At 35.1% G+C, this 10,792-nt stretch overlaps 1 protein-coding gene across 2 annotated transcripts; it reads right to left on the bottom strand.

Annotated features, from left to right (window-relative positions):
- Positions 1 to 2,142: 2,142 nt before the first annotated feature.
- On the bottom strand, positions 2,143 to 10,421 carry LOC144441054 (uncharacterized). 2 transcript variants are annotated; one of them, XM_078130571.1, is made up of 7 exons: positions 10,329 to 10,421; positions 9,037 to 9,320; positions 7,679 to 7,735; positions 4,647 to 4,766; positions 4,110 to 4,235; positions 3,476 to 3,674; positions 2,143 to 2,911 (listed from the first exon to the last, which is right to left on the bottom strand). In XM_078130571.1, exons 2-7 carry the CDS (start codon positions 9,301 to 9,303, stop codon positions 2,811 to 2,813), a joined length of 870 nt encoding a protein of 289 aa, XP_077986697.1. In that variant the 5' UTR covers positions 9,304 to 9,320; positions 10,329 to 10,421; the 3' UTR covers positions 2,143 to 2,810. The 2 variants fall into 2 exon arrangements, with proteins under 2 accessions (XP_077986697.1, XP_077986698.1); XM_078130572.1 differs by having other exon boundaries at positions 9,037 to 9,333; positions 10,329 to 10,418.
- Positions 10,422 to 10,792: the final 371 nt, after the last annotated feature.

Raw genomic sequence — 10,792 nt, 5'->3', positions numbered from 1 at the left:
TGCTGAGCTGTTGGGCTGGGCTCATTGGTTGGGCCATTTGACTGGGCTCTTCAAAAATTGAAAGAGCACGATAATCATCATCATAATCATAATAAAGACGATACGAAATAATAATGTTCATTGTTATATATCACTTACAATGTGGTCAAAGCACTTTACAATTATTACCCCTGGTACAGAACTGCACAATCCAGTGCAGTCTTTGTTAGCGTATAGGATTTAAGCATTCACATTGTACCCGATATCCTAACATGGTCCCGATATATACAGCAGGTTGACAGTAACCATTATAATCATTTTTCAAAAGCCCAAAGTTATCCTCAATATTATACAATGCAACATATCACTCAGGTTACAAACATTACGTTTATTACTGATTTTCTTAACCCATAAAAAACTCATCTTAAGTTTCACAATTACAATACATACTTGAATTTTCTGAAAAGTGTAATAAATATATGTACTAAATAAATTGCTAAAATATGCTATAGCGATAGCAATTACAAAATACACAAAAGACTACTTGCTACATATGGTCTTGCCTTACTAAAATACAAATTAATGATTACAAATATATAAACATCACATAAAAAAATAAATACCATCCTACAAAGTATATTAAAAAACTCAATAATATATTTCTACATGACAATACCTGTTCTACCACAAAAACAACTTAAATATTAAAATTACTATTTCTGCTTGCATCACAGTGTGACCTTCCTTCTAACATTTGATATTTAATTGCTGCTGCACCATATTATTTACAGTATTACACATCTTAAACCTGCACTAGCTGCAACTAGGATATTTTTTTTTCATCAATAACCAAAGATATGTTCACTAAAAATTGGTCAGTTACTTATAAAATGATATAATAATTGTATCTGTTAATTAGTGGTCAATATTATCTGTATGTAGTGTAGTGGCAATTTTAAATCTTCAACAAAGGCTCAGTTTTGAATCTGTGACCGTGTGCTACATGTATGTGGTTTCATTCTCACAAACCAGAGCTGTTATTTCTTCCGCGAACTTCAAAATAACATAATGGATGGTGCTGTAAAAGAGGCCATGGTTTGTGACGATGGTATGGTTGTAATTGGAGTATCATATTTGATCAGACAACCACAATAAGATACCAATATAATAATTAGACCTTGTATAATGTTACTCGGTGGTCAATATTATCCACAAGCATTATACAGAAACATGTTATAATCATGATCACTGTTGTGGGTGCTGATTTTTGGATGCTGACCCAAAAATTAATTTGACTTGATTTATCATGCATATCGCTCCAAAACAATGTCAGCCACAGGTGAATATTGCAATGGTGTTCAGTAATTACAAGTTATTGTACCTAACAAAAAATTGTTCTAGTTGCAGCTATTGAATCTTTAAAACTTTATCTAAATACACAATCATATAATTCATCTATATGACACGCTGTATGAGGGTGCCCTCATTTAATATAATTTTGAAGGGATAATCTCCAAACCTACCATATTTTACTGTGAACTGTAGAACTAAACTCTTTAAACTTGTGCTGTAAGTATGTTCAAGACAACCTATTTTAAGCTCAATTAAAATCATGAAAATCAGGGGTCACCATACAATTTTTTTAACTAGAGGTCAAAATGATATTAAAATTCAGTTATTTTAGAATCCAATATGGCCGTCGAATACTGCGTTATTTAATACTGTATGTGGAAAATAAAAGATTGATAGTTTCCTTGCACACAAGATGGTGAACCCCTAACTTTATCATTTCAAAAGGAAGAGGAAGCTTTCATATGGCAAAGTTTGGAGAGAATTAATGAATTTTATTGCTTGGGAATGTTAATAAATACACTAATAACCTTATGGTGTAGTAACATTAGGCTACAAAGATCGTGATTGGATAGAATGACTTGCGTTATGTAAATCAACGACATAACCATACAGTGCAGTGAAGATGATAGGCTGTAAAATATACTATATCACCCTCACATTTTGGCCAACCTCTTCCAAAGATTAGACTGTCGAGAGCAGGACAGAACATATCTCACATCCATTCAGAAAAAGAATTTAAATCAACACGACATACGACATATCTTAGTCTATGAAGGTCTGAATGATTAACAACACTTATGGTTACTATGTGGAAGTCACTTGAATTTGAAACGAAGTGTTACCTTTATGCATTCACATATAAATGTAAAGTCTAATATATATATAAATATTATACTACTTGACATGACATTAAATATCTCTCCACTCACAATCAATATGACCATGACTTCCCACTGCGAAGATACATTATACATAATGATATATTCTGCTTTGCTAATCACATTTGTAAAAATTTCAACACATAATTACCACTGACCAACATCAATGGTTCCACAATTGCAGTCTTTCATATGGCTCTCACAAACAGGAGTGGGGACAGAATTTAGTCCCGATCCCATCCCCGTTTTGGGGGGGCCATCCATGCAAGTTTACACTATTTGTTAGTTCATTTTAACACCTTTTAATATTGGATAATCCTCACATAAGACATCCAGCCACACTTGAAAGGGTTTCCTCTTGTATTTGTTGTGATTGTTAGTGGGTGAAGCAAACAATTTGGCGTCACCTACTAATCATGAAGAAGTGCAAAATTCCTTAATTTCAAGTCGAAACTACCATAATAGGAGTAAGTGGAAATAAATATAATGGGTACACAGTATCAGAGGAGTTGGGTCATATGTTAGGGCAAGAGTTTGTGAATGCAAAAGCTGGCATGTTGTTGATATTCTGCTTCTGTGTTTGATTCCTGGAAAGCTTGGTTATATAGGTTGACCTTGTTTGTAGTCTTGACCCTGTTGATTCACTTGTGCTTGGTACGCTGGTGGTTGTTGGCTGTATGGCTGGTATCCTGGCTGATAACCTATATAAAAATAATAAAGTTCATTATGTATTACGTTGAAGCAGTTCGTAATATTCATAGAAAAATGTTACACAATTTACATGTACATTAAGATAGTGATATAGCACATACATCACGCATGATTGCCAAGAAACAGCATTTGAAACTTGTTCCTCATTCACTGTTCAGTGCAGTCCTTGAGGGTCAACCTAATTGTATATAAAAACAGGAACCCGCATAGGACAAGGTTTACTATTTGAAGGATTTAAGCCTGTTTGCAGAGGTTGCCTGTATGCTCTCTATGGAGATGAGGAAATTATATAGGGTTGTTATGCTGCTATTTGTCTGCACCTGGAGTATTAAGAATTTTATCAATGGTGCGGTAATCATGACATCCATTGTGGAAAGGCAATTAAAAAATGTGTACTATTATTTTTTCAAGTGTCATTATGAGCCATACATAACTGGAGGATTAATTATGCATATGACCTAAACAAACAAACATACAATTTGAAGCTTATCGAATGGATCCATCAATCACATGAATTAATAATAGCATGACAAAGAGTAATGAAATCAACTTACCCAATGCCTGACCACTGTTCACCTGACCACCTTGTGGCACAGTTGTCACCATTGCCTGCCCTGGAGGTGGCATCATCATCTGTCCTGCAGGTTGCATCATCATCTGCCCTGCAGGTGGTATCATTACCTGTCCCCCAGTTGTTGTCATGATCATCTGTTGTTGTTGTGGTGGTACACCTGGTTGAGCAGCATAGTACACCTGGGTTAGGAGAGGGGAAAAGATAATATTCATGTTCATGTTGCCCATTATCCTACATATATCTCTGCCTTGCTGTTTTCAATTCAATGCAATATATGGAGTGGTTTATGAGCTTCACGTTTTGCACAGCCTATAAATTGTTCATCTTTGTTCCAAGTTTGAAAATATACAAACGCCTGTCTGATGAACACACAGACAGAAACTAATCCTATGGACTTCTACGAGTCAATGCTATTAGGGTTAAAGTGGCCATAATGGATGACAAATGGGTATACATATCTATTTTGGATTTTTTAATTCTTAAAACAACTCTACTGCATTTGTAACTTAATGAATTACAAAAAGCTAAAAACAGTAAAAAGTTGTACAAATAACAAATATTTTGAACATTTTTTCTATGAGGATGTCAGACTCTACAAGTATCTGTATACTTACAGGAGCATTGTATTGTTGCCTTCCACAACAAACAGCTCGACAACAAATAGATGAGTGTATTATAGCAATGATACATTCAGCTATTGCTACGGTAACAATAAGCCCATTGACAAAATGTCTGCTACCCTAGAAAAAAAGGGAAAAAAAACAACTGAAATATTTAATGATTATGTCAACACTTGAACACAAGCAGTCTGACTGAAATTTACATTAATTAAGTTTAATTGGCAATATTTAACAATTATTGCCTGGCCATGAGGGCCTTGGGTAGGCAATAAATTGTGATACTGTCCTTGCTATCAAGTTTTTTTGTATAATTAGTCCATACTATGTTGAATGTGACACGATCTAAACCAATCACTGAAGGCTATATGAAAAACAATGTTACAATTCAGGATAAGAATAGAATACATATATGTATACTATTACTAGGTCAAAAACAATGGAATTAATATACCCTCTAAAATGGTATATATATATTATAGTAAATTGCATGAGCTTTTCAAACAAATATTAATCAGATTTAAATTTACTAACCAGACTGTAATCAGACCAACCAAATTCATCTTCAAATATCATGCCAATTGCCGTGATTACTATTAAATACCCACCACTTAGAGAAGCCGACAAGATACTACACACCAAAGTGGCACAAATCTAATTCAACATCAGGAAAAAAAATCAAATAAATTAATAAACTTAGAATTTATTAGCAGATATGTACATGTAGAAAGTCAATTTATAACTGTGGTGAGCTAGCTTTCAGCTTTGGGTGACCCTATTTCTAATTTTTTTTTGTTTCTCATTACTTTTTCATGGCAACTGTGGATTGGTCAGTCGCTTTAAGTAAAAAAATCATCTTCATGTTTCTCTGCATCTCATTTTCTTCTTCTCAATCTTTATGTTATTGGGCTCCTGGTAACACGCCCTTTCCCTGCATCTCTACACAATTGTCGTGTTCTCACCCCCCCCCCCCCCCCCTCACACTTGAATAACTTACTTCACTAACATGTTATGAAAGAAAAATGCTCTCTTTGTGAACAAGTGTTATGTCTGTTATGACTTTCGATGACATCGACAGTCCAGACACTTGCTTGTTCTTGCCAAAGAGGGCACTGTTCCACAAAATATTAAGGGAGGGACAAAATAAAAATATTTTTTTATTTTGATGTCAGTTGGGTAATGAGAAACAAAAGAAAATAGGGTCATCCTTACTTTATAGACACAAAGTGAAACTGTAGTAGCAACATGTTGATACAGGTATTACGGACACTGATATACACTCTGAGTTATTACAGTCTAGAGACTAACGTGGTATCGAATCATCTCTGACCCCATCTTAGCTCAATGAGAAATCATGAACCAATAGTTGTTCATGCAAATGAGTAAACCCCCAAGTGTTGGAATGATGAAAACAGTGTATAAGCAGCATCCTAAGCTAACAAATATACCTGTCCATATTTGGTCATTACGGTACCATATTTGGACAATACATACATGTAACTGGCCTCAATAAACACCAACTTATAACTTGGGTAGAATTCTGTGATTGTTTAACAAAGACATGATGTTAAATGACTGTGCAGGTGGCTTGAATTTGAAATTTCATCTCAGGACCTCATTGAGCTAGACATAAAGAGAGATTTTGACTCGAGATTCGATGCCATGGATAGCACTAGACTAGACTTTTCACTGATTGTGAAAAGTACATTGTACATTATTCAATATCTTTCACTGCATGAGTGTTTGGTTAGTTGATACATCCTTGCCACCAAGGCTGCCATGCTTTGCAGGTTTCTGCTGTACTTCAAAGTATTCTGTTGACGTCAGATTGAAATGGCATACGTGAGGACTATTTGTAAGCATGTAAGTTTGAGGTTCCATGCTCAAGATGTGTATACATTATGCAATATGCAAATTTCTTATGCACTGATATGCAAATCAGCTGCATATTGTCTGTCATCTATCAGGGAGAACGCTAGCTGTTGAATAAACCATATGCCAGTTATCAGAAAGACAAAAGATCGCAGAGTTTTGCCACTAGGTATGCTGTTAGAAAACATCATCTCAACCCATAGTGTGAGCTATGATAATTGGGTATATTACTGGTATATAGCCTCCTTTGGGAAAAAAATCACCATTTCCCAGAGTTTCACAGCAATGCATTCTCAATCAGCCAGCATATTTTACAATCTTTATCTCAGATCAGCTAATTTTCAGGAACTCATGGAATTGTTTAGGTCATATACTGTCATAACTTCCATGTGATTTTAGCCCTCATTTTACCTTCAATGTGATGCTCTCTTATGACACTCCTTTCAAAAATGACTGCAAGGTAGGTAGAACACCAGAATATAGCATATTGGATTATACTTCATATATTTGCAGCATGTACATTGTATGCACTGCAATGGTAGAACCTGTATTTCCATCCTTGTGTGTATAGAAAGAACATTTACATTTACATTTACTGAAAAGCTGTACATGTATCTGCCATTTTGCTAAGTTAGATTCCTTGAGAAAGTCTGCTTCTGTAGGTGCCAAGACAGAAATTATTTAGTTATATTTGTACTATAGATATTAGTAAATATTTGATGAATCTTAATCAAATTTGCTTGCAATATTTAGTTGTGTTATTAATTCATCTGTGTTTTTGTACATCAGCAATAACTAATGCTGATAGTGAAGACTTTTTTGAAGGAATGCATTCCTCTTTGGGTGAAGGTGGAAAATCAGGGCTCAAAAGTAACAGTATAGTCCCGTGTCCACACACTACCAATTCTTGTCATGGGGCTATCATATATAATGTGTAGCTGGTAGCCCACTCAGGCTACCACTGATTATGCAATGATTTAAAGGATGTGAGATTTACAGAAATGAAAGTACTTTAATAACAAGCATATTTCTAGTAGAGGAACTCTGTTTTCAATTCATATGCGACATTTGGTCACCATCCTTGGGCTACCACCTTCTGAAATTGATAGCCCACCAGGACTACGAAAGAAAAAAGTTAATTTCAAGCCCTGAAAATTAATTTGTTGTGTACGTACAATGTGTGTGTGTGTGTGTGTGTGGGGGGGGGGGGGGGGGGTTGCTATAATACAAATGTCCATGATAATCTAGGTGTTAATAGATGTTGTAATAACGACAAACTGATCTTTATTATAAAGTACCAATTTATCAATTAAATTTGCTGAGAGGTGTTGTACAATATGAAAAAAAAAGATAAAAAGGAGAGAAAGTCAGACAAAATCAATACATGTAAAAATACAGCGTGACAAATATCACAAGCTACAGATAAAAAGGTAGATCATTCTTCATTAGATAAAATAATTATCAGACATAGACTTTCTTAAGAAAGATGAGTTTTGTGTTTTTGTTTATAAGTGTCAATTGAATTACAAAGTCTCTGTTCACTTGGTAAAACACTCCATAACTATGAAGCATAGTGCGAAAAAGCTCATCAATCTAACATCAATAGTTACTGATATTAAACAAATTTATCAGGAATTGAACATATTGATGGATGTTTTTTAATTAAATATCACACAATGATAATCTCTACATACCAGACATTTCCCTTTGTTTTTAGATGCACCAATTCCAAGACATCCTGTGATGCAGAACTGAAAGGTTAAAAAAAAAAGATTGTCAATTTTTATAATCCAAAAACACTTTCTTTTTACAAACTTTTATTAATTGTGTGTTATCAAAGGATTTGGATTTTGACAAGTATGTCCAATCTGGAATTTATATCATAATATCATAACAGAACCCCATGACGTATGAGTGCAAGTGTGGCATACTTGGAGTATTTGCTGTGAAGTATAGCAGAAAACACTGCAAGCACAATGGCAAATACCCCAGAGTACCCACACTGACACTCCCACTGACACTCACGCAGAATGGGGTTCTGTTATTATTACATTGGTTTATCCAAAACAACAAATTTTTGTAAAAATGCTACTATATATGTTATCGCACACTTTCGTGTAGAACAAATGATTCATGTCCTCATTTGCATATCATTTGCATGAAGGTATGCAATAATGTTTTGGGTATTTGATATATCAAAGATATATATAGTGTACAGTAATTTACATCATTGGTTTTTTTTTGTCATTACTGGGACAAGCCATTAGCCAAGCAAGTGGACTTGTTATCAAAGAGTACCAATATTTACACATGTGATGATGGGCTCTTACATAACACAACTAAACAGCTGTAAAAGTGTAGTTCACAGCGTAAGATCATTTCTAAGGAGTGAGTCAATTGAGGCAAACCTTATCTCCGTCTTATATCAGTTGTTATCAATTTATTAGGCTATTATAAGTAATGCTACAAACAGCTTTAGAGATGCAAACAACTTTTATGACACCCGTTTTCGCCAGGCAAGCCCGCGGGTTTGTTGCACTTGGACCGCTAATGGTTTGTGACTGTCATGTTACTGTGTAAAGTATAATTCAAAATTGTGATTTTTTTTGTTTAAATCAACCGTCCGACCCATAGTTGCCATGAAAAAGTAATGAGAAACATTATTAAAAATAGGGTCATCCTAACAGCTACAACAAGATCAATTCACTCCATGTACACCGTTACAGTGGCCAACTGGATGATAAATTGGTATTTAATTGAAAATTCTTATTCATAAGACAACTCTTATGTTTTCTACTTGAAAAACCTACTTTAAAAAAATGTGTAAAAAAAGTTTGTCATTGTACATGCAACACCAAATTTTTTTTTACACATTTTAAGATATTTTGTAATCTATTGTTACAAAGAAGGAATTTGTATATGCTAGCTGTGTCACATTGTTTTGCAAGTAGATAAACATAGTAGAATTCTTTTATGAATTAAAAATTTAAAAAAAATACCGATTTATCATTCATATAGCCACTTTAAAAGCAAATGATGAGTTTTCACTTACTAATATGCCACACCATATTCCACTTCCAATCACACCCAATCCAGTAAGGAGAATGATAGCTGTTATGCCAAGTATCACTGATAGTACGCCAAGAGAGAGTTGAGTGATTCCGAGGGCCAAGGATGTTTTACTTGCAAAGCCAGACAGTTGGGAGGAAGTAGTATTTTTCGGTATCTGAACAAAAACCATTTGTGGCTGAGCTCCAATGTTAACAGGTGCTCCTGGCTGGTTCTGCACATACTGTAGTTGTTGCTGTGTGGTACTCATTGTTGCAAGTACTAATTCTGTAAACAAGATCTACGGATTAAATTATTTACAATGATCTTCTACCAACTGTATCTCTTAGCCTGTCTCAAGCTGTGCTAAAACTACCTACTAGCAGTAAGATTCTCTATTGATCACAGTGTAATCTTTCACTCCTTCATGTTTAATTAGTGTACATTTCACCAGTGGAGTTTTAAGTAGAGTCTTCATGATATCAACACTGGGATATCTAATTTGGTATAATACACAAAGTTGCAATGTTGTACATGTATTGTGTTCTAGTTGTATTGTGTTCTAATAACAACAAATGTTGGCGGTGTCAGTCCATCTGAGTTTATATATGTGTGTGAGTGTATGTGTGTCATATTATCTGTGGAGTACGTGACAAGACAACCATGGTCCTATCAATTTACAATTAAACATCAAGGAGTGAAAGATTACACTGATCAATAGGGAAACTTGCTGAAAGTAGTTTAGTTTTAGCACATATTGAGACAGGCTAAAGGATACAGTTGATAGAAGATTGTTGTAATTACACATAACAACAGCATGACATAGTACATGACGTAGTAGGTTAGATCAAGAAGGTTTGAAATATGTCCTTGGGTAGTCAGTATAATAACTCCAAGGGTAGATGTACGGTTCCAAATTAAAATTGAATTGTGTTTTAAAACACAGTCTGGCGAGTAAAACGTTTGTTGTCATTTATTTTAGGTTCGAAGGACACCAAAATGTACGACACTCCCTATATTATTATACGGGGTGTCTAGTACCTCCCCGGTGTCAGTAGCCCGCCCTCACTGGAACGGCTACTGCCACCGCGAGATATTTCTCGTCCCTAGACATTTACCAACAAATAAATCAGACGGAACTCCACAAATGCTTCCATTCTACCTTAAAACACCAAATAGCAACGTATTATTTCATCTTCTTTATTATTAAACTGTACTACTACTACCCTCTCCTTCCCCGGCGGGATGGGTATGTCCTTGTTTGTAAACAAATACACTTAAAATACATGTACGTACCACAACCAGGCCATCAAACCAACTAGACACTCATGAACTTCACGAAACTGCTGTCAAAATCACTCTCACTGTCTCAGATCTATACAAATTTCATTAGCGAGTAAATATGCGCATGCGTAAAATGGCTTGTCAATGTAGCTTGTCAATGTGACTTCCGGCTTTCACTTTCAAGATCTCACCACAGGGAGCTCAGGCTCAGTTAGTTTTGTTTACAAATACAAACAAACAAGTAAACAAACAAGTTAACACAAACAGAAACAAATAAATAAAATAAACCGACAAATGAGTAGATACATGAGTAAACGACAACAAACCAACGAACAAACACTACCCCCCCCCCCCCCCGCAAGGCCCTTTATACTTTCCTTAACTCCCTGGGGAGCATACAATCCATTGCAGCCTTTTATATGCACATAAGATTAAAGCATTCGCATTGCAACCTCTATCCTACCAGGTCCCCAATT

This window comes from Glandiceps talaboti, chromosome 10 (assembly GCF_964340395.1).
Source record: "Glandiceps talaboti chromosome 10, keGlaTala1.1, whole genome shotgun sequence".
In the NCBI taxonomy this organism is placed as follows: domain Eukaryota; kingdom Metazoa; phylum Hemichordata; class Enteropneusta; family Spengelidae; genus Glandiceps; species Glandiceps talaboti.
Note: the sequence above shows the minus strand (reverse complement) of the source record. Positions and strands in the feature narration are given on the sequence as shown.